Source organism: Pristiophorus japonicus, chromosome 13 (assembly GCF_044704955.1).
Source record: "Pristiophorus japonicus isolate sPriJap1 chromosome 13, sPriJap1.hap1, whole genome shotgun sequence".
Classification (NCBI taxonomy): Eukaryota; Metazoa; Chordata; class Chondrichthyes; family Pristiophoridae; genus Pristiophorus; species Pristiophorus japonicus.
The window spans coordinates 174,270,103-174,295,276 of NC_091989.1; the positions used below are offsets into that span (position 1 = coordinate 174,270,103).

Consider the following 25,174-nt stretch of genomic DNA (forward strand, 5'->3'; position numbering starts at 1 on the left):
TTTTAAACCGTGATTTTTAGTTTTGACCTCTCCTGCAGCCCCTTTATATTCATACATATTGTCCCTTCCTATCACCTTGTGGTTTACACTTACCCCAGTGCTACTCTGCTCTGTTGTCTCCTGCCTTTTGCATTCTTTCTTGAGGTCCTGTTCATCTGCGCTCTCACCCACTTTAATGAGCTCAGAGCCCTCTCCTGGGTTCCGAATACTTCTCGCATTGAGGCACCGAGCTTTCAGGCTTGCCTTTTTATTACACTTTGACCCTTTAGAATTTTGCTGTACAGTGGCCCCTTTTGTTTTTTGCCTTGGGTTTCTCTGCCTTCCACGTTTACTCATCTCCTTTCTGTCTTTTGCTTCTGTCTCCATTTTGTTTCCCTCTGTCTCCCTGCATTGGTTACCATCCCCCTGCCATATTAGTTTAACTCCTTCCCAACAGCACCAGCAAACACTCTCCCTAGGACACTGGTTCCAGTCCTGACTAGGTGCAGACCGTCCGGTTTGTACTGGTCCCACCTCCCCCAGAACCGGTTCCAATGCCCTAGCTCGTCCTTTCGCCGCTGGAACGGCTTGATTAGCTCTTGCATTTCAATGGGGATGCTGGCCCAGCTCCCATGCAGTACACAGTTTTTTACTCGGGACAGCAGAGGATCTTGCTGGTCCAAGTCCTAACCTGGCGGGTCGTGACAGGTGATTTATCATTTTTAAACGCTTCCATGACCATCAACAAGTTTGCGGGCTGAGCCATCTTCAACCAGTTTGCAGGCTGTGCCATTTCCACCCCCGTGTTGGGCAATGGTAGCCGACTGAGAGCATCCGCACAGTTTTCGGTGCCAGGCCTGTGGCCAATGGTATAGTTATACACTGATAGCGCGAGTGCCCACCTTTGTAAACTGGCTGAGGCATTGGTATTTATCTCCTTGTTTTCAGCGAACAGGGATACGAGATGTGATCGGTTTCCAGCTCAAATTTGAGGCCAAACAGGTACTGATACATTTTCTTTACCTCAAACATGCACGCTAATGCCTTTCTCAATCATGCTGTAGGCCCTCTCGGCCTTAGACAAGCTCTTGGAAGCAGAGGCGACAGGTTGCAACTTCCCCGCAATGTTAGCTTGTTGTAATACACACCCAACTCCGTACGACGACGCGTCACATGCAAGCACAAGTCTTTTACACAGGTTATACAATACAAGCAGCTTGTTGGAGCATAAAATGTTTCTGGCTTTCTCAAAAGCAATTACTTGTTTTTTTTCCCCCATACCCAGTTCTCACCTTTACGCAATAACACATGTAGGGGCTCTAAATGGGTGCTTAACCCCGGTAGGAAGTTACCAAAATCGTTGAGGAGTCCCAGGAACAACCGCACACTCCGTGACATTCTGTGGGGCTGGGCGCGTTCCTGATAGCCTCCGTCTTGGCGTCTGTGGGCCGAATGCCGTCTGCCGCGATCTTTCTCCCCAAAAACTCCACTTCTGTTGCCATGAAGACACATTTCGACCTCTTCAGCCGCAGCCCTACATGATCCAGTCGCTTGAGGACCTCCTCAGGGTTTTGTAGGTGCTCGACGGTGTCCCAACTTTTGACCAATATGTCGTCCTGAAAGACCACCGTGCGTGGTACCGACTTGAGTAGGCTCTCCATGTTTCTCTGGATGATCGCTGCAGCCGACCGAATTCCAAACGGACATCTATTGTAGATGAACAGTCCCTTGTGCGTGTTGATGCAGGTGAGGCCCTTCGAAGACTCTTCCAGCTCCTGCGTCATGTAGGCCGAAGTCAGGTCGAGCTTGGTGAACGTCTTGCCTCCTGCCAGCGTCGCAAATAGGTCGTCTGCCTTGGGTAGTGAGTATTGGTCCTGTCGCGAGAAACGATTAATAGTTACTTTATAATCGCCGCAAATCCTGACCGTGCCATCACTTTTGAGTACTGGAACAATCGGGCTGGCCCACTCGCTGAATTCCACTGGGGAGATGATGCCCTCGCGTTGCAGCCTGTCCAGCTCGATTTCCACTCTCTCCCTCATCATGTGAGGTACCGCTCATGCCTTGTGGTGAATGGGTCGTGCCTCTGGGACCAAATGGATCCGCACCTTTGCCCCGGAAAAGTTTCCAATGCCTGGCTCAAAAAGGGAAGGAAATTTGTTCAGAACCTGGGTACATGAGGCCTCATCGACATGTGATAGCGCTCGGATGTCATCCCAGTTCCAGCGGATTTTGCCCAGCCAGCTCCTTCCAAGCAGTGTGGGGCCATTGCCCGGGACAGTCAAGAGTGGCAGCTCGTGCACCGTGCCCTTGTAGGTGACCTTGACCATGGCGCTGCCCAGGACAGTGATACAGCTCTTTGGTGTATGTTCTCAGTTTCGTGTGGATGGGGCTCAGGGCTGGTCGGAATGCCTTGTTGCACCACAGTCTCTCAAACATCTTTTTACTCATGATGGATTGGCTTGCGCCAGTGTTCAGTTCCATGGCTACGAGTAAGCCATTCAATTTTACGTGGATATTTAGTTGAAAATGTGTGCACCCCGTGTACTTCAGCATCTGCCTCCTCTCTCTGAGGCTCGAAATTGCTTTGATCCACCATGGACCGATCTTCCTCTGCCACGTGGTGGTTAGCAGGTTTTGCAGAGCTTGCAGCTCATTTGCAAGCTCGTTGGAGGTACCCCATTGTTCCACAGCTCTTGCAAACATACCCTTTGAAGCGGCATGAATAGGCTGAATGGAAGCCTCCACAACGCCAACAAGGTGTGAATTGCCTTGCATTCATCCTTTGTTGGGGACTCTGAATCATCTGGGTCACCTGAGGCCTGCTGGCAGTTGCAGACTCGTGGTTTCTGCCCTGTCCATTTCTGTTCGCAAACACAGTTCCAGTTAATTTATGAACATTGCTAGCACTTGTGTGCTGAGAGATTTGTTTGGTGTTATCACTGGTGGACATAAACGCCTGTGCTATCGCAAGGGCCTTACTGAGGGTCGGTGTCTCTACAGTCAAAAGTTTTCGTAGGATGGTCTTGTGGCCAATGCCCAGTACAAAAAAGTCTCTGAGCATTTGCTCCAGGTGGCCATCAAACTCACATTGTCCTGCAAGTCGCCTTAGCTTGGTGACGTAGCTCGCCACTTCCTGACCTTCAGATCGCTGGCACGTGTAGAACCGATACCTTGCCATCAGCACGCTCTCGCTCGGGTTAAGATGCTCGCGAACCAGTGCACACAGCTCCTCATACGACTTATCTGTGGGTTTCACCGGAGCCAGAAGATTCTTCATGAGGCTGTAGGTCGGTGCCCTGCAGACCGTAAGGAGGACCGCTCTCCTTTTTGCAGCGCTTCCTTCTCCGTCCAGCTCGTTGGCTAAAAACTACTGGTCTAGCCATTCGACATAGGCTTCCCAGTCCTTACCCTCCGAGAACTTCTCCAGGATGCCCACAGTTTGCTGCAACTTTGGTTGGATTCGTATACTCGTCGCCAGTTATTGTGTTCCTAACACAGATGAGACTGCACACAGAGAAGTTAAAGTAACAGTGACCTCAGTCTTTAATAAGACACTCCAGAGTGAGGAACAGGCCTTAGGGGCCGGCTTATAAACAGTGCTCCCAAGGGATGCTGGGATCCCTTGGGACTTCAGGGGATGAGCTCCCTGGTGGCGGAACATGGAAGTGCATGCTTTACAGATACACAACAGTCTTCTTCATTCGTATGGTAGCAGCAAAGCCAATCAAACGTCAATATCCAAGTCGGATCTCCAGGCCAAAGCTTCCGGTGGATATCTTGTAGGCTGCCTGCACATTTCCTGAGGGCAGTGCTCAATGATGTGCTCCAGGGTCTGATTAGGAGCTTCACAGTTGCATGATGGGGAGACTTTAATCTTCCACCTATGGAGAAGGTGGCAACATCGACCATGACCAGTTCTGAGGCGATTGATGGTTGTCCACTGTTTGCGAGGAAGGTTTGATCCTTCAGGTTGCAAGCATCGCACCATCACACCTACGCTGCGAACATGCAGTCTCCGGAGAATATAACTTCGACACCAGCAAAGACATGCCTATTTAAGCCGACTTGAATAACCTACCATCAACCCGGCTCAAATCTCGAAGGCCATTTTGGACCGTCGGCGAAGCCCTTCAGCGATCTCCCCTCAGCCTTGATGACCGATGGCAAAATGCTTGGAAGAACTCATTTCGGCACAATGGGCCGAAATGAGTTCCTTCCATGCTGTAAAAAATTTCTAACTACGACATACGGAATGGATTCTTTATAGAGGACACTGAGCGTGTTCACGGAACATGCTTAAGGACATAAGAAATAGGAGCAGAAGTCGGCCATTCGACCACTTGAGCCTGCTCCGCCATTCAGTAAGATCATGGCTGATCTTCTGCCTCAACTCCACTTGCCTGCACTATCCCCATGTCCCTAGATTCCCTTAATATCCAAAATCTATCGATCTCTGTCTTGAATACACTCAACGACTGAGCCTTCACAGCCCTCTGGGGTAGAGAATTCCAAAGATTCACCACCCTCTGAGTGAAGAAATTTCTCCTCATCTCATAAATGGCTGACCCCTTATTCTGAGACACTGACCCCTGGTTCTAGACTCCCCATTATTTGAAATCAGGTTCTCTGGATTACTAATAAAATACCCATTACACTATCGTACCTCAAGATGGGCAGCTCTGGCATGATTTTGAGGGTATCATGGATGAATGAATGGTCAGTGATTTTCCTTATTGTACTGGTAATTCGGTGTGTCAGGAGCCATGTCTGCAGTGGTGAACCACTGGTCTCCCAGCAGCCATCCTTCCGTTCTACCTTGCCCTTCGAGTAAGGACGGAACAGAGGATTGCATTCAAATTCACACATCGTAGAAGCTCACGTGTTATTCTGTGGTGGTGATTGCGTAAAAGCTACACATTGATGGAAAATAATTCCTTGTGGCTCATATAGCCCAACCGAATCCTGAACAGCAACATGTGTGCAATCAATCACTCCTGGTTCTGATGAAAGGTCATCGACCTGAAACGTTAACTGTTTCTCTCTCCACAGATGCTGCCTGACCTGTTGAGTGTGTCCAGCATTTTCTGATTTTACTCCTGGTTAGACCACATTTAGAGTGCTGCGTTCAGTTCTGGGCACCGTACCGCCGGAAAGATATGTTGGCCTTGGAGTGGGCACAACGCAGATTCACCAGAATTGTACCCGGGCTAAAAAGGTTAAATTATGAGGAAAGGTTGCATCGACTTGGCTTGTGTATATGAGTTGGAGTATCAGAGATTAAGGGACGATCTAGTCGAGGTGTTGAAGATGATGAAAGAAGTTGATAGTGTGGAGAGAAAACTATTTTCTCTGGTGGGGGAGGAGCCCATGTTCAGGGAGTAGATGATACACACCATAGACTTTCACAGTGAGGGCAATCACAAAGGTACAACACATGGAATACAACTGCAGCGCACAGTTACTTGGGCAAACTGGCACTCTCATGGTAATGCCAGATCATTTCAGATCAGACAGAATAAGATTATTGTGAAGAAATCCAGTGGTATTTACGGGTCTTGATGACAGGTTGAAGGCAATGGAGCCATGATTATTTGAAGGGGACTGTGCATAGATGCAGATCACTGCTGTGCATTGAGTAGCACAGGCATGTAACTAATGGTTCACCTATCTGATCTTGCCTTAATACTGTTCCTGACTGAAGAGTTGGTTTGGCAAATATCGCTTCTGGTCTTCTTTGCTGTTGGCTTTCTTCTTTTACCTGCCCCATGACAATTACACTTTGTACCTGATTAGTTTCCCCATGGAAACCAAGTAAATCCCTTGACCGGGCAGAAATCGCATCTGTCGCCTACTTGATGCGGTTGCACACGACAAGTTGGGAGATTTGACAGGCTGTTGGAAGACCGTGGGCTGTTTTCATCATCATCATCATAGGCAGTCCCTCGGAATCGAGGAAGACTTGCTTCCATTCTAAAAATGAGTCCAATACAAGAGCCACAGTCCCTGTCACAGGTGGGCCAGATAGTCGTTGAGGGAAGGGGTGGGTGGGACAGGTTTGCCGCACGTTCTTTCCGCTGCCTGCGCATGCTCTCGGCAATGAGACTCGAGGTGCTCAGCGCCCTCCCGGATGCACTTCCTCCACTTAGGCCGGTCTTTGGCCAGGGACTCCCAGGTGTTAGTGGGGATGTTGCACTTTATCAGGGAGGCTTTGAGGGTGTCCCTGTAACGTTTCCTCTGCCCACCTTTGGCTTGTTTGCCGTGAAGGAGTTCCGAGTAGAGTGCTCGCTTTGGGAGTCTCATGTCAGGCATGCGAACGATGTGGCCTGCCCAGCGGAGCTGATCAAGTGTGGTCAGTGCTTCAATGCTGGGGATGTTGGCCTGGTCGAGGAAGCTAATATATGTTGGTGCGTCTGTCCTCCCAGGGGATTTGTAGGATCTTGCGGAAGCATCGTTGGTGGTATTTCTTCAGTGACTTGAATATTGCTTCAGTCTACTGTATATGGTCCATGTCTCTGAGCCATACAGGAGGGTGGGTATTACTGTTTTACAATGTTGATGTAAGTGGGTATAGTATTGTAAGGGGATAAAATATTGTCACCAATGTGGAAGTATACATGCTCATATGCATGTAAAGCTCGCTTATAAAACTCACTTACAAATGGGTTTTAAAATGGAGAAAAGCTAAAAAGCAAAGCTTGCTGATAAATGCGTTGAACCCTAGCACAGACTGATAGAAGATTCAGTATAGAACAACACTTGCCAAGGACAGTAGAGTTAGCTGTTTGGGGAACATAGATTACAGATTATTGACTGGTAGTTTTGACTAGAGTGCTTGGGAGAGGGATAAGGAGGCACCACCCTGGGAAACGAGGTTAATCAACACGTCATGAGTTACTGAGGCAAAGTTGACAGCACTGAACCACACATTCCATAAGACTGACAGGTGATGGAAGGACAGGTTGGGGGAACCACTCAGAGCCAGTCTGAGAAGGGTCAACGAATCAATGTAACTTCGCTGATATGCAGTAGGAGGTTTTGTAGGAGGGTCACACACCTCTGAAAATGTATAACTGTCGATGTAGAAACCTCTGTTCTTAGAAGGGTTTATCGGAACTCTTCCCCGACATGCTTGAATAAAAACCGGTTGAACCAAGGTTTTGTCTGAGTGATTCCGTGGTCATTATACAGGCAGGGGGGGGGGGGGGGGTCGATTCCTTATATCAGGAAGTCCACCTTGAAGAAAAGTCTTCTTTTTACCCCAACAGTTGAAGACGTTATATAAATGCAATTTGTTGCAGTTGCTTGAAAAGAACCAACAGTACCACATTTTCAAGCAACAGCCATCTTGACAGCCACTGATAGAATCATCCTTGAAATAGTATTTCAAGGTCTGGTTCCAGGATATTACATAATGCTGTCAAAGTATGCCTTGTGAATTATAGTCTCTGTATGCCCAATTCCTCAGGCAGGTCTAGGACAATTGCCTTGGCTTGTATACACAGGTGGCAGAGGAAAGAGCAGCTACATTTTGACCAGCTCGGGTTTAATCGCACCTGCCTTGCTTGCCTCGTTTGTTGCTAACCGCCCACAGATCGGGGGTGGGGCGTAGCGTTAAGAGGGAAATAACTGCTTCAGCGATTAAACCAGGAAAAGCACGTGGGCTGACAAAGCCCTTTGTCGTAACTTAATTCTAACAACGGGCACCGCAATCTCCCCCTTTAAGAAAAGAGGACCCGAAGTATCTGAAGAGACGAACCGACCCAGTTGAGAAATGACAGAGCGACGATATTTCTACCATCTTGTGGCGCCTGACCTCAGGCCTGGAAGGGTCAGAGAGCAGGGGTTTGTGTGGCAGATTTGGGCTGATTATTCTGTCACTGTGCACAAAGAACAATGGTATCACTTGAATGTACAGCCAAAAATCAGCCACGCTTCCCACTGTTCCACCAGCCTTCGCAGTCCACTTCACCATCTGCTCGCCTCAAGAGTAGAAAGAATGAAGTTACCGAGTCAAGACGCTGTATGTCGGAAACGGAAGAGCATTTGCTGGGTGGGCCATATCACAGCTAAGTGTCTCGCCGCGCCTGGCCTTCGCAGTGCTAAAGGTAACACGCTCCTTTGTCACAGCAGTCTCCGATCTTGTCTGTAGCTTAGAATCAATCAGAAGCCTTTTAGCTTTCAAAATGGAGAGACCACCACAGTCCAAGAAATCTCAGGTGGACGTAAAAGATCCCACGGCACTATTTCGAAGAAGAGCAGGGGAGTTATCCCCGGTGTCCTGGCCAATATCTATCCCTCAATCAACATAACAAAAAAATACAGATTGTCTGGTCATTATCATGTTGCTGTTTGTGGGAGCTTGCTGTGCGCAAATTGGCTGCCGCATTTCCTACATTACAACATGTGAATACACTCCAAAAGTACTTCATTGACTGTAAAGCGCTTTGGGGCATCCAGTGGTCGTGAAAGGCGCTATATAAATGTAAGTCTTTCTTTTCTTTTTCCCCCCACCACGTTTGTGACGCTACAAACAGAACCCAAAAAGACATAGGTTTTCGAATCAGCCGGAGAAACTGGATTCGAACCATCCTGAAGGCTGGATCGTTCTGCAATCAAGGCCCAATGTGTGCCGAGTTAATGGTCTCCCCTCGATAAGTGGCGAGGCTCTGAAAATAGTCTCCCAAGACCAGGGCGTGGGAAAAAATTCATCCAGGATTGCGGCCCTGGCTTCCTATTCAGCAATCCTGACTGGGAAGGCAGAGTAAAGGTCAGCTGCTCTGGAATCCTCGCTAGAAGATGCAGCAGTTGAACTGGAAAAGGGCAGGGAATTGCTAATAGGATAGGTTCTTAGAGAATGAAACACAGGCACACGGAACTATGACTTTTGTTGTGAGGCAAGATCGATGTGGGGAGCCGGGTTGTGATTGAGGTTTTCAAATTAATATGGATCAGAAACGGCATAACTTGCATGAGCTATTGAGATTAACCAACAAGTTAATAGCTATCTAATCTCTTATGACTCAACCTCATCATTTTAACACTACTCGCTCAGCAGAAATCTGGCGGATGGGCGGTTAAAATCGCCCTGGCTCTTACCCATTTGAAAGCCGCCATGATCAGCAACATCTGCAATTTTAACCGGCTCGCCTGAGCAGGCAGCAAGGACAGGCGCCCGGAGCCAACAGGATCCTTCATTACCTATGCAGGTCGCAGCCCAATGACATCATTGAGACCCGACTGCAATTTGAACTCAGGCCTGAGCGGGGAATCTAACTGGAGTTAAAATCGGGGACTTAAGAGTGGACCAGGGCTGTTTTGGTTCGATATGGGACAGCAGAACAAAGGGATAGCAGAACATGCTTCAAAGAGGTAGATTCAGGAAGGATGCAAGAAAAACATTACTTCACTGAGAGGGTATGCAGTTTTTGGAAAAGCTTACCAAGCAAGGCAAGTAGTTTTGATCTCTGCTGAAGTCAAATTGGACAAGTATCTTGAAGAGAAACATGTCATCTAGAGAGCAGAAAGGTGGTCTAGAGGGACTTGAGTTTTTCTATGTTCTTTGCACAGTTGAATAGCCTACCGTTTGGTCTCACACATAATGGACACTAAGATGTGATGGGGTAAATTTGACAATTTGGATATTTTGGCATGTGGCTGTTGCCAATCGCTTGTTCAGATTTCCACACGGCGAAACCATATTGAAAAAGAATTACCTGATGAGTTTAGGTGTTGACTCTCTGTTCTCTTTTCAAGAGGTAGCTGGACCCGTTCTTGACCGGGGCAGTGATCGCATCATATAAAAGGCAAGTGTCTTTATAGACAACACTAGGTCCATGTGATCTCCTGCACTGGTTTCAATTGCCTGGGGAAGGGGGTGCTGGGCGGTCGGAGAGGAATTTTCCAAAGTATTTTTCCCCTTATTTTCTCTCATCTATGCCTTTGTTACCTCTAGACTTAACTATTCCAACACAGTCCTGGCTGGCCTCCCACATTGTACCCTAGGTAAACTAGAGGTGACCCAAAACTCGTCTGCCCATGTCCTAACTCGCACCAAGTCCCGTTCACCCATCACCCCTGTGCTCGCTGAGCTACATTGGCTCCCGGTTAAGCAACGCCTCGATTTCAAAATTCTCATCCTTATTTTCAAATCACTCCGCAGCCTCGCCCCCTCCCTATCTCTGTAATCTCCTCCAGCCCCACAACCGCCCCCCCCCCCCCACCCCCCCCCCCCCCCCCGAGATGCCTGCGCTCCTCTAATTCTGCCCTCCTGAGCATCCCTGATTATAATCGCTCAACCATTGGTGGTCGTGCCTTCTGTTGCCTCGGCCCCAAGCTCTGGAACTCCCTCCCTTAACCTCTCCATCTCTCGTTTCTCCTTCAAGATGATCCTTAAAACATACCTCTGTGACCACCTGCCCTAATTTCTACTTATGCGGCTCGGTGTCAAATTTTTATCGCATAATACTCCTGTGAAGCGCCTTGGGACGTTTCACGAAATGCGCTATATAAATACAAGTTATTGTTGCTGTTATTGGTCCTGGTTTTTTTGCCTCGCCCAGAAGTTTACATGGCTGCAGAGGTGGGGGACAGGGGCAGGAGGGATGGGAAGGCGGGTAAGGGAGGCAGTGTTTAGTTATGATGCTCCATCCATCACAGCGTGGGGCCGGCTTGATGGACCAGATGGTCTTTTCCTGCCCGTCAATTTTTCTATGTTAATTATAATGAGGAAGACTGATTAAATGAATGAGGTTTTTTTATTTGCGATCTGGGCCTCATATGTCAGCAGCACACTGGTTTCCAATCGTCGTCAGACCAACTCGACTTCCAAAAAAAAAAGAAAATAAAAATTTTCTACCCAATCTGTTCTGACCATATATTAATAAAACAACAAGTGCTATAGGCCTTACCTCGGGTGTTAATGAATTGTTGTCGGACGTTTGGCTAGAGAGTAATATATGTGTAAAACCGTCTTGCTTCCTAACAACAATGTCCCTGAATCGATAGTTGCTTTCATTTTGTCGAACACTGCATCTGAGCCGTTTGTCAAACACATAGTCTTCCTTGTCCTCCACAAGCTTCCTTTTCACAGAACACGATAGGTTGCCTTGCCCATTTGAAATGCCTGAAAATGAAATCCCTATTAAAGTGAAATGCTTGTGAAATGTCAACTTGCCGAGTTACTTGTACTTACTTTAACGATTCTAGTTGGTCAATAAGCAGTATCGTTAGCAACCACCAAACAATCCATTTTTCATAATTCGCGAACAGCGAGGAATAATTAACTACGCTATTTATAAAGTCAAATCATTACTGCATGTTGCATGCAATAACTAAAAACTTTAATTTAATCTTCAAAATTTTTGTGCATCAATGAACAGTGGAGCATAAAGGTCAGCACAGACTAGTTGGGCCGAATGGCCTGTTTTCTGTGCTGTATACTCTACTCAGCACCAACACTTTCCACCTACCTATTCCATTCACTATCGGAGGGTTGTTAATTGCTCCGTCCTCTCCAAAGTCCCGCTCTCCTAAATCCAGATTCATTCTCTGCTGCCTTGAGGTATTGTCAAACTGCAATGCGTTTTTGCTATGCCTGGCGTCGCCATTCTGAAACGAGTTATCAGTCTTTCTGTAAGGCATTATCTGTACCCCGCTCGCTGTTGTTCTGTAATGCACCGTTTTAGTGGCGATGATTTTCTTGCCGTCTCCAGGAGCGTGCTTTCCATCTCTGCCCAGAGGGCCCCGTTTCTGCCGTTGATGAGCATTGTTAGTCCGCTTCCTCCGCAATCCTCCGCCTTTCCCCTTGGCGGATTCGTAGGCTCGCAGTGCAGAGGCACCGTGATTGTCCCTGAAGACCTGCCGTGGACTATTGCCCCGTTTCCCTGATTTAGTTCGCTTGTCTTTGGAAGCATTGAGTCCATTGAACTCGTCAATGAATTCTTCACAATGAAGGAGGTGGTGCTCTGGCTCCCAAGTGTCCTCGTTACTGCTGTAACCTTTCCACCGTATGAGGTACTCCCATTTCCCCTTCTTGTTTTTCCTTTTGTCGACAATCTTCTCCACCTGATGGGAGAGAAAAGGTTCTGCATCGGTTATTGTGATCACGATTTACCATTTTCGCAGCAATACAAAGGACCTCTCATAGGTAAACCTCCACACCCTTTATCTAGACATTTACCTTTAGTCCTCTTCAGTGCAAGGAGACAACTCATGCACAGACTATATTGAGAAGCTCCTGGCCTTCCTCAATTTCATTATGAGAAAGAGGACCTTGCTAAAAATAAAAAAGAACGGCTCACATATTCTGAAATATTGCATATACATATGTACACAAATGTAAAATAGCATTTTTTTTTAATAACCACGTTTTTGGTTTTATTCCACTTGTACTACACTGCTTTCATTCCTATAATTTTCTTGAGGTTCAGATCTGTGCTTTCCATCTTTGCCCACAATACCACATTTTTGCCTTTGATATTATTAGGCCACTTTCTTTGTAACCCTCGCCCTTTCCTTCTCGTGGATTCTCCGCGGAAAGGTCACAGCACTGCGTCCATCCTCTCTATAAACAAAACATATTCAAGATATCCAAACGCTGACCTCGACTCCATCAACCTCCCTGGCTGCAAGCGCAGGCAAAAGCCAGAGCTTCTGAAACACTGGTGTCCTGCTCAATTTCAAACTCTGCTCCTCCCCCCTGCATTCGATCCATCGCCTGCCTCATGGTCTCACCTCTCCTGCTCACCTGTGAAACCCTAATCCATGGTTTTATCACCCTTCTGTTTCAGGTGGTGCAGGCTCGAAGGGCCAAATGGCCTACTCCTGCACCTATTTTCTATGTTCCAGGAGAAACTGCTTCACCCAGAAAACGGTGAGAATGTGGAACCTTCGACCACAGGGGAGTAATTGAGGCCAATACCATAAATGCACTTAAGGGGAAGCTAGGTAAGTACATGAGCGAGAAAGGAATAGAAGGATATGTTGATAGTAACATAGAAAATAGGAGCAGTAGTAGGCCATTCGGCCCTTCGAGTCTGCACCGCCATTCAATATGACCATTCAATATCTCTATCTCAACACCATATTCCCGCTTTTTCCCCATACCCCTTGATGTCTTTTGTGTCTAGAAATCTCTCAATCTCCCTCTTAAATATATTCAGTGACTTGGCCTCCACAGCCTTCTGTGGTAGAGAATTCCACAGGTTCACCACCCTCTGAGTGAAAAAAGTTCTCCTCATCTCGGTCCTAAATTTCCTACCCCGTATCCTGAGACTGTGATCCCTTGTTCTAGACTTCCCAGCCAGGGGAAACATCCTCCCCGCATACAGTCTGTCCAACCCAGTCAGAATTTTATACGTTTCAATGAGATCCCCTCTCATTCTTCTAAACTCTCGTGAATACAGGCCTAATCGACCCAATCTCTGCTCATACGACAGGCCTGCCATCCCAGGAATCAATCCAGTAAGCCTTCGCTGCACTCCCTCTATGGCAATTATATCCTTTCTTAGGTAAGGAGACCAAAACTGCACACAATACTCCAGGCGCAGTCTCACCAAGGCCCTGCATAGGGTGAGATGAAGTAAGGTTGGAGGAGGCTCGTGTGGAGCATAAGTATCAGCATGGAGCTGTTGGGCAGAATGGCCTGGTTGTGTGTTGTAAATTCTATGTTCCATAGACAACTACAGGACATTTTTATAAAAGCAAAATACTGCATGATGCTGGAAATCTGAAATAAAGACAGAAAATGCTCGAAACACTCAGCATCTGTGGGGAGAGAAACAGAGTTAATGGCCCAGAAATCCCGGTCGGCTGCTTCCTGCGGGCGATCGAGGGAAAAACTTAAGCTGCGCACTTACCTGAAGCTGCTGCGCCCACGTGAGATCCCGGTCCTGAGGCCTCCACTGACTGCGCGTCGCAGCGCGTGCACGTCAGGACATGCGCAGGGCTGGAGCTCTAGTCACATGGCTCTGGGCAGCCAATCAGGTAAAAGCATGTTCTCATTCATAATAATGGGAACTCCGTAAGTTGGAGTTCCCATTATTATGAATGAGAAAGCCCCCCAAACACCCAAAACACTAATAAAAAATAGAAAAAATACACCACATATTTTAATTAATTTAAATTAAAGTTATTTATGTATTATTTTTTTTAAATCCCGATTTAAAAAAAAAAACGTCTTTTTAATTATGATTTAAAACAAACTTATCATAGTGGGGAAAGTTTTTAACAATAAAATGTGTTTTTATAATTTTATTTTAAAATGTGTGTGTATTTTAAAACTCCTACGCCTGTAAAAGTCGGCTATGTGCCTGCTTTTATCAGGCGCAAGAATTTTCAGGCCATTTGCTGGGCAAGATATGGGTAAATACCGCAATCTTGCCCATGCGAATGTCCTCGCTGCCGAGATACGGAAGATCTGCCAAGCTCCAGCTTGACAGATCGGAAAAGCCGGTTTTCAGCGCATGCGCACTGTGCGCTGTAAACCGGCTTTTGCGATGCCTTCCCGGGGTCCGTACACACTCCGTATTTCTGGGCCAACGTTTCAGGTCGCTGACCTTTCGTCAGTCCAGGGAAATGCTAGGAGATATAACAGGTTTTAAGCAATCCAGAGGGTGGTCAGGGGAGGGAGGGGAAGAAGAACTGGGAAGGTCTGTGATAGGGCGAAAGGCAGGAGAGATTAAATGACAAAAGGTACGGTTGTACAAAGCAAAAGGACAGAGGACATTTTTTCCTGCTTCTCTGTTCGGCGAGTTTATTGAAGTAATGAACAAGGGGTCTGAAAGTGCCCCTCCCGATGAGGCCTCTGGTTCCGCCCGAAACCGACGGCGCGGAATGGCCACCGGCTCCCCGTGGAGTGGCCGCCATTTTGTAAACTGCCCTTCATCAGGGGCGGAGCGGTGTAGGACGCGCCGACCCCTTACCGACCGCCGGCGACTCCTTCCCGAAATTGCCCCGCGGGGAATAACGCTTTTGCGGAATTGACCCGCGGGAGCGGTGCTGCCCACAGCTTTTTGTGTCGGTGCGTTCTTTGTTGGTCCGCGGCACAGCCGCCCTTAAAGGGGACGTGGCGCTGCCGGCAACGCCATTCGATTTTTTTTATTGTCGGCCGACTGCCAGGTTTGGCCAACAATTATGCCCCCCCCCCCCCCCCCCGGGGTTCGGCTGGGCCGCCAACAGGCAGCCTGGCTCCCCCCCCCCTCTTGGGTACTGAGCTGCCGATTGGCCGAAACCCTCCCTGGTGGCCCGGTGAACCCAACCTAAAAATATGCGGAGCTCGCAGCGGCCTTCCCCTTTAACTGAAGGGGAGGGACCTTGTGACGCGGCGCTGATGAGGGATTGGGGCGGCTGACCCGACGCAAGTGCACTTCCGCTCCGAGGGGGAAAAAAACGTCCAAGTACCGAATATCGACGGCAACTCCGTCACAACCGATGTGGTGGAGAAAAATGACACAAAACGGAAAGTGTGCCCCGTTTCGGTCGGAGGTAAATCTCTACCCCAAGATCTGTAATCTGCTCTTCCTCTGCCTTTACATCTATTCTTTGTTTTCTCCCCCAAAATGAATTTGACCAGGAGAGTGGAACAGTTTAAGCTAGAGACTTCTTCATGGTGAGAATTGACCATCAATGCCACTCCATAATATTCCCTTCTGACCGAGGAATTCCTCATCTTGGTGCTCCACTCGGACTGAAGACATTCAACAACAACTTGTATTTATATAGCGCTTTTAACATCCCAAGGCCCTTCACAGGAGTGTTACAAGACAAAACCAAATAAATCTGACACCGAGCCACATAAAAAGAAATTACGGCAGGCTTGGTCAAAGAGTTGGGTTTTAAGGAGCGTCTTGAAGGAGGAAAGCGAGGTAGAGAGGTGGAGAGGTTTAGGGAGGGAGTTCCAGAGCTTGGGGCCTAGATAGCTGAAGGCACGGCCACTGATGGTTGAGCGATTATAATCAGGGATGCTCAGGAGGGCAGAATTAGAGGAGTGCAGACATCTCGGGGGAGGTTGTGGGGCTGAAGGAGATTACAGAGATAGGGAGGGGCGAGGCCATGGAGGGATTTGAAAACAAGGATGAGAATTTTGAAACAGAGGCGTTGTTTAACCGGGAGCCCATGTAGGTCAGCAAGCACAGGGGTGATGGGTGAGCGGGACTTGGTGCGAGTTAGGGCAAGGGCTGCCGCGTTTTGGATGACCTCAAGTTTACGTAGGGAGGCCAGCCAGGAGTACATTGGAGTAGTCAAGTCTAGAGGCAAAGAAGGCATGGATGAGGTTTTCAGCAGCGGATGAGCTGAGGCGAGGGGCAGAGACGGACGGTGTTACAGAGGTGGAAATAAGCGGTCTTATATCCAACAGAACTCATCCAACAGCAGGCACTCTAGTGAAGAACTGGTTTGCAGCTGAGATAAGGACATGCGCTGTAGGGTTTACGCACTGTAGAAGGACGTGTACCCTGAATCCAACCCAATGAATCCTCCCCCGGAAGTGCTCAAATCAGAAGAGCGGAACAATGCTATATTCCTCAGCACGAACGGGCATCATCTTAATAAGCACGAAGGTTAACAAACTTGAATTCTTGCTTTCCCACTGCAAGAGCTCCATCTACACTGGCTCCAATCAGTTTAATTCACTGCACATTACTTCAAAGGATTCAAAAGACAGTCAAATTATTTCGTTTCTGCCTTTAGGGGATCGCTGATGTGCTGGTGCTTTGTGGTGTCTGAACGATAGAAATGTAAGTGTTACTTTGATGGATACCTAGGAGATTCAGTGCAGTCTAAACTGAAACTAGAGTTAATATTCATGTATGACAACAACAAAAATGCTTTCTGAATAAATACATCTTTCAGTGCAAAGACATCAAAAAGTTGTCACATCATAACTTAACAAATTTAGCTTGAGAGAAAAGACCAAGGGCTGGATTTCCCAGGGGGGGGGGGGGGGGGGGGGGGGGGCGGGGGTCAGCGGGCGTGATTGGGGGCGGGTCGGGAAGAAAAGTAGGCTTTTTTGCCCCAGCGGGTCGGGATCTTGCTGTGAACATGCCCCCGCGCGTCTTTACCAAATATCGGGTCTGTGAGTGCTGAGCAGACCCAACATTCAGCGGCGGAGGAGCCAATTTAAATGATTAGTGGCTTGTTTAAAACCGCTTAACAATGGCTTTAAACTGACCTTTTGAATTTGACAGCCCAAGGGTTTTACGCTGTTGGTGATGCTGAGGCGGGAGGTTACTGGCCATTGAATCAGCTGATGAGTTAACAACTTCAAATGTCAAGTAACAGCTCCCACCTTACAAACATATGTTCCCTCAGCCACAGGCTCTTCCTCATGGCATTTCCGTAACAGATTCACCATGCTGCAAGTCTTTACACAATTTTCTATCCAGTCTGACCTCATTAACCTCTCTCACCATTGACAGATCGCTTCTGCCATATCTACTTCACCTGCAGGAAGGATGTTTCCTCTGGCTGAGGAGTCTAAAACCAGGGGGTCAAAGTTTCAGAATAAGGGGTCGGCCATTTAGAACTGAGATGAAGAGAAACTTCTTCACTCAGAGGGTGGTGAATCTTTGGAATTCTCTACACCAGAGCACTGTGGAGGCTCAGTCATTTAGTATATTCAGACAGAGATCGATAGATTTTGGATATTAAGGGAATCAAGGGATATGGGGATAGTACAGTAAAGTGTTGAGGTAGAAGATCAGCCAAGATCTTATTGAATGGCAGAGCAGGCTCGAGGTGCCGAATGGCCTACTCCTGCTCCTAATTGTTAAGTTCTCATGCCATTTCCCACATTACAACAGTGACTACACTCCAAAAGTACTTCATTGGCTGTAAAGTGCTTTGAGATCTCTGGTGGTCGTGAAAGGCGCTATATAAATGTAAGTCTTTCTTTCTTTATCTATTCCATTTATACTCTCTCCCCATGGTCCTCAGAATCCCACCATGATCAGCCCCAACACCAGCAGCACCAGGCACACCAGCAGCACCAACCTTCTCCGCAATCAACTGATGCTGCACAGAACGGAGGGCATCAGCACCCGGCCACATTGCTGTCCGGGAGGCCAGGGATGGCCTCACCATGACTAAATTTACTTCATTTGACGTTGTACACCTTGGCTACCACATGACGTGCCAGGTTGGCACCACCCCACACCAACACAATAAAGCATCCCTACAATGCCCAAGCCATTGTTTTCGCACTCATCACCATTGCTGGGGGGCGGGGGAGCGGTACCATTATGTTTCGCCATTCACTACAACTCACCAAGCCACTTCCAAAAATGCACACAAATCTGTCCAAGAACGCAAAGTGTGGAAAATAAAGGTTTCAATGTTTGATGCCACATTAACAGAAACTTTACATGGACATTGCATAAAATACCCAGGTACCTACTCTTGTGTTAGTTGGTATGATTGCACTAGGATGAGGGCGAGTGTGAGGGGTGGCTAGTGAGATGGGGATGTGATAATGTAGATAGTGAGGGATGGGTGGAGGTGCAAGATAAGTTGGTAAGTGTAAGGATGTGCAGGAGTAGGGTGGGGAAGGCAGGGTAATGGGAATGTGATGAGAGGCACAGCAGGATGAGGTTGAGTGTGGCTTTGTACGAACGTTTTGTGATCTACTGAGATCATTGAAACGTTTGTGGCACTGCACCCAGGTCCTCCTGGCCACATCCCTGCTTGTGCCCTCCTCTACAATGTGTAAACCAGGCTGTGTCGGTCTCCTGGGGAGATCTCTTCCGCCCACTGGAAGGGAAGAGGACCTCCCTGCGAGCTGTGACTCCCTCCATAAGTCATGGAAGAACCTGGGTGCAGCTGTGCACCTCTGTGCAGTGCTTGTAGAACCTCAAAGGGGAACAGTGATAGCTCAACTGTCAAGTTTAGGAAACCGGCTGATGATGCATCATCAAAGACATCACAAGACCCGCTTCCTCCAATTGGCTGGGAAACGCGCTGGTCGGGCTTAACAAGTCCCATCGAGGGGAATTAATTTCAGAGGCCGGGATGGAGACGGCAGCGGGGTTGGGACATCGCCCTCCACGGACCTGCCAAGGGCAGCAAAATGGTGACCGAAGTGTTTCCTCAAAACTGGTGTTTTTCCCCAGCCCTTACTTTTGTCTTCCACGGATCAATCATAGAATCATACAGCACAGGAGGCCGCCATTCGGCCCATCGTGCCTGTGCCAGCTCTTTGAAATCGGTATCAGAAGAGCATTCCAAGAGCAGCACCAGGCGTATCTAAAAATGAGGTGCCAACCTGGGGAAGCTGCAACACATGTTGTCACATGCATGCTAAACAGCGGAAGCAGCATGCTATAGACAGAGCCAAGCGATCCCGTAATCAACGGAGCAGATCAAAGCTCTGCAGTCCTGCCACATCCAGCCGTGAATGGTGGTGGACCATTAAACAACTAACGGGAGGAGGAGGCGACATGAATGATGTCATCCGCAATGACAGCATTGATCACAAGTGCAAAAGACAATTCTGTGGCGGTTTGCGACCATCTTCAGCCAGAAGTGCCGAGTGGATGATCCATATTGGCCTCTTCCCAAGGTCCCCACTATCTCAGAAGCCACTCTTCAGCTAATTCGATTCACTCCACGTGATATCAAGAAACAGATGAGCACACTGGATACAGCAAAGGCTATGGCCTCTGACAACATCCCGGCTGTCATGCTGAAGACTTGTGCTCCAGAACTAGCCGCGCCTCTAGCCAAGCTGTTCCAGTACAGCTACAAACACTGGCATCTACCCGACAATGTGGAAAATTGCCCAGGTATGTCCTGTCCACAAAAAGCAGGACAAATCAATCCGGCCAATTACCGCTCTATAAGTCTACTTCCAATCGTCAATGATCAGCAAAGTGATGGAAGGTGTTGTCAACAGTGCTATTAAGCGGCACTCACTCACCAATAACCTGCTCACAGATGGTTACTTTGGGTTCTGCCAGGACCAGCCTTGGTCCAAACATGGACAAAAGAGCTGAATTCCAGAGGTGAGGTGAGAGTGACTGCCCTGAACATCAAGGCAGCATTTGACCGAGTGTGGCATCAAGCAGGCCTAGTAAAATTGAAGTCAATGGGAATCATAGGGAGAACTTTCCACTGGCTGGAGTGATACCTTGCACAAAGGAAGATGACTGCAGTTGTTGGAGGTCAATCATTGGGGAAATAATGGGGAACCTAGAGAGAATGAGAAAGTAATCAGTACAAGTAAAGACAAAGTACTGGAGAAATTAATGGGACGAGTGGCGGTAAATCCCCTGCATTCGAGGCCTACAAATTGGGATCACCCCGTTTGGTTGGGGGGGGGGTGTTGACACTCAGGAGGCACGAGACTGCGGCAGGCACTGAAGTCACACCCTTTGCGATAAATTCGAGTTACCACCCCTGGAAAGAAGTGGAGCGCTCCACTTCCTTTCTGGGGCGGTAACGGGGCGCACGCCTCAGCCGCACGACGCACTGGACGGAAGGCTCGTCTCGAAGGGAAGGACCCAAGCTGCAGAGGAAGTGCCCACCTACTTGGACCACCGAGGAGCGGGGGTCCCAAGTGATCAGTCCGGCACTCGAGCAGAGCGGCGGGCTGAACGATTGAGGCACCGACCCCCGCAACCAAAGCGCGATCGGAGTGGCGAGGAAAACGGCAGATTTGTTTCAGCAACAGCCGGCCAACTCCCTTTTAAATTTCTTCACAGTAGTGGCCGGCCGCCCGGTTTGGGTCCCCTGAAACTGTCATTGTGAGGAGAACGCAAAGAGGCTGCAGAGAGATATAGACAGGTTGACGGAGTGGGCAAAAACATGGCAATTGGAATACAACGTGGGGAAATGTGAAGTTATCCACTTTGGTAGGAAAAACTAAAAAGCAGAGTATTTTTTGAATGGCGAGATACTGGGAAATGTTTGCATTCAGAGGGACCTGGGTGTCCTTGTATATGAATCACTGAAAGTTAACACGCAGGTTCAGCAAGCAATTAGGAAAGCAAGTGGCATGTTAGCTTTTGTTACAAAGAGATTAGAGTATAAGAGTAAAGAAGTCTTATTACAATTATACAAGGCATTGATGAGGCCAGACCTGGAGTGCTGTGTACAGTTCTGGGCTCCTTACCTAAAGAAAGACATACTTGCCTTGGAAGGAGTGCAACATAAGAATTAGGAACAGGAGTAGGCCATCTAGCCCCTCGAGCCTGCTCCGCCATTCAAAGAAATCATGGCTGATCTGGCCGTAGACTCAGCTCCACTTACCCACCCGCTCCCCGTAACCCTTAATTCCCTTATTGGTTAAAAATCTCTCTATCTGTGATTTGAATACATTCAATGAGCTAGCCTCAACTGCTTCCTTGGGCAGAGAATTGCACAGATTCACAACCCTCTGGGAGAAGAAATTCCTTCTCAACTCAGTTTTAAATTGTCTCCCCCGTATTTTGAGGCAGTGCCCCCTAGTTCTAGTCTCCCCGACCAGTGGAAACAACCTCTCTGCCTCCATCTTGTCTATCCCTTTCATTATTTTAAATGTTTCTATAAGATCACCCCTCATACTTCTGAACTCCAACGAGTAAAGACCCAGTTTATTCAATCTGTCATCATAAGGTAACCCCCTCATCTCCAGAATCAGCCGAGTGAATCGTCTCTGTACCCCCTCCAAGTCTAGTATATCCTTCCTTAAGTAAGGTGACCAAAACTGCACGCAGTACTCCAGGTGCGGCCTCACCAATATCCTATACAGTTGCAGCAGGACCTCCCTGCTTTTGTACTCCATCCCTCTCGCAATGAAGGCCAACATTCCATTCGCCTTCCTGATTACCTGCTGCACCTGCAAACTAACTTTTTGGGATTCATGCACAAGGACCCCCAGGTCCCTCTGCACCGCAGCATGTTGTAATTTCTCCCCATTCAAATAATATTCCCTTTTACTGTATTTTTTTCCAAGGTGGATGACCTCACATTTTCCAACATTGTATTCCATCTGCCAAACCTTAGCCCATTCGATTAACCTATCCAAATCTCTTTGCAGCCTCTCTGTGTCCTCTACACAACCCGCTTTCCCACTAATCTTTGTGTCATCTGCAAATTTTGTTACACTGCACTCTGTCCCCTCTTCCAGGTCATCTATGTATATTATAAACAGTTGTGGTCCCAGCACCGATCCCTGTGGCACACCACTAACCACCGATTTCCAACCCGAAAAGGACCCATTTATCCCGACTCTCTGCTTTCTGTTAGCCAGCCAATTCTCTATCCATGCTAAATCATTTCCTCTGACTCTGCGTACCTTTATCTTCTGCAGTAATCTTTTATGTGGCACCTTATCGAATGCCTTTTGGAAATCTAAATACACCACATTCATCGGTACACCTCTATCTATCATGCTCGTTATATCCTCAAAGAATTCCAGTAAATTAGTTAAACATGATTTTCCCTTCATGAATCCATGTTGCGTCTGCTTGATTGCACTGTTCCTATCTAGATGTCCTGCTATTTCTTCCTTAATGATAGCTTCAAGCATTTTCCCCACTACAGATGTTAAACTAACTGACCTATAGTTACCTGCCTTTTGTCTGCCCCCTTTTTTAAACAGAGGCGTTACATTAGCTGCTTTCCAATCCGCTGGTACCTCCCCAGAGTCCAGAGAATTTTGGTCGATATAACGAATGCATCTGCTATAACTTCCGCCATCTCTTTTAATACCCTGGGATGCATTTCATCAGGACCAGGGGACTTGTCTATCTTGAGTCCCATTAGCCTGTCCAGCACTTCCCCCCTAGTGATAGTGATTGCCTCAAGGTCCTCCCTTCCCACATTCCCGTGACCAGCACTTTTTGGCATGGTTTTTGTGTCTTCCACTGTGAAGACCGAAGCAAAATAATTGTTTAAGGTCTCAGCCATTTCCACATTTCCCATTATTAAATCCCCCTTCTCATCTTCTAAGGGACCAACATTTACTTTAGTCACTCTCTTCCGTTTTATATATCGGTAAAAGCTTTTACTATCTGTTTTTATTATTTGCGCATAAAACGACCACACTAGTGTGAAAACGTTTGATCAGACTCTGGTCTCTGAAGCTCCGCAGAATCAGAACTGGTCAGTACTTGGATGGGAGACCACCTGGGAATACCAGGTGCAGTTGGCCTTAGCGCGTAGAGTTTAGTGGGAGGACATGTTGAAGGTTGGCCCGGAGGGCGCCGAAAATCTGGACGCTCTGCTAAGCCTGGCGGAGCTGACCGGTGCCCCCGAGAGGAATAGCCCCGGGGCTGGACGGGCTGACCGTGGAGTTCCACAGGGCATTCTGGGACGTCCTGGGGGGCGACTACGCGCGGGTCCTGGGTTAAGTCTGGTGACCGGGGAGATGCCCCTCTCTTGGCGCAGGGCAGTCATCGTCCTGCTGCCTAAGAAGGGCGATCTCCGCCTCCTTAAGAACTGACGCCCGGTCTCCCTCCTCAGCACGGACTACAAAATCTTCGCCAGGGCGATGTCTGCTCGCCTTGGTGCTGTGCTGGACCAAATGGTCCACCCCGACCAGTCCTACACGGTCCCGGGCCGGACAATCCACGATAACATCCATCTGGTCTGGGACCTCATCCATCATTCCCAGGAGGCTGGTCTGTCGGTCGCCTTCCTATCTCTCGACCAAGAGAAGGCATTCGACAGGGTGGATCACGACTATCTGCTCGGAACTCTGCGCGCTTTCGGGTTCGGGACGCATTTCGTCGCCCGGATCCGACTTTTGTACGCCGCCGCGGAGTGTCTGATTAAGGTTAACGGGTCCTTGACGGCGCCCCTTCGCTTTAGGAGAGGGGTGCGCCAGGGATGCCCCATGTCCGGCCAGTTATATGCCATCTGCGTGGAGCTTTTCCTGCGCCTCTTGCGGACGAGGTTGACGGGACTGGCTCTGCAAGGGCCGGGCGTGGAGGTTGTCCTCTCGGCTCAACGAAGGTTCACTAGACTGGTTCCTGGGATGAAGGGATTCCCCTATGAGGAGAGATTGAATAGACTAGGTCTATATTCCCTAGAGTTAGAAGGAGAGGTGATCTAATTGAAACATATAAAATTCTTAAGGTGCTTGACAAGGTTAATGCTGAGAAAATGTTTCCCCTGGCTGGCGAAATCTAGAACATGGGGTCACAGTCTCAGAATAAGGGGTCAGCTATGAGGAGAAACTTCTTCACTCCAAGGGTTCTGAATCTTTGGAATTCTCTACCCCAGCGGGTAGTGAATGCTCACTGAGTATATTCAAGACAGAGATCGACGACTTTGGGGAATTAAAGGATATGGGGATAAAGCGGGAAGGTGAAGTTGAGGTAGAAGGTCAGCTACAATCTTATTGAATGACGGAGCAGGCTCAAAGGGCCAAATGGTCTACTCATGCCCCTATTTCATATGTTCTTATAATCATCTCAGCACCAGAACATCACGGCAGGAGTTCCTCAGGGCAGTCCATGTCCGAATGCAGACCTGGATGACATTCAGGCTTGGGCTGATAAGTGGAAAGTAACATTTGCGCCATAAGTGCCAGGCAATGACTGACTATCTCCAACAAGAGAGAATCTAACCACAGCCCCGTGACATTCAACGGCATTACCATTGCTGAATTCCCCCACCATCAACATCCTGGGGGTCACCATTGACCAGAAGCTAAACTGGACCAGCCACATAACTACTGTGGCTACAAGAGCAGGTCAGAGGCTGGGTATTCTGCGGCAAGTGTCTCACCTCCTGACTCCCCAAAGCCTTTCCACCATCTGCAAGGCACAAGTCAATACTCTCCACTTGCCTGGATAAATGCAGCTCCAACAACACTCAAGAAGCTCGACATATCCAGGACAAAGCACCCCGCTTGATTGGCACCCCATCCATAAACATTCACTCCCTCCAACACCGGCGCATCGTGGCTGCAGTGTGTACCATCTACACGATGCACTGCAGCAACTCGCCAAGGCTTCTTCGGCAGCAGCTCCCAAACCCGCGACCTCTACCACCTAGAAGGACAAGGGCAGCAGGCGCATGGGAACACCATCACCTCCAAGTTCCCCTCCCAGTTACACACCATCTGGACTTGGAAATATATCGCCGTTCCTTCATCGTCGCTGGATCAAAATCCTGGAACTCCATCCCTCACAGCAGCTTGGGAATACTTTCACAAGGAATGCAGTGGTTCAAGAAGGCAGCTCACCACCATCTTCTCAAAGGCAATTAGGGA

General features: G+C 48.3%; 1 protein-coding gene across 1 annotated transcript in view; it reads right to left on the reverse strand.

Annotated features, from left to right (window-relative positions):
* The window catches only part of LOC139278359 (chromodomain Y-like protein 2), a 220,792-nt gene that overhangs the window by 69,175 nt on the left and 126,443 nt on the right, over window positions 1–25,174 (reverse strand). Inside the window, exons 2-3 of the mRNA XM_070897030.1 lie at window positions 11,451–12,045; window positions 10,890–11,104 (exon numbers count right to left, since the gene is read on the reverse strand). Coding sequence (XP_070753131.1) covers window positions 10,890–11,104; window positions 11,451–12,045 — 810 coding nt within the window. The remainder of the gene's footprint in view (window positions 1–10,889; window positions 11,105–11,450; window positions 12,046–25,174) is intronic.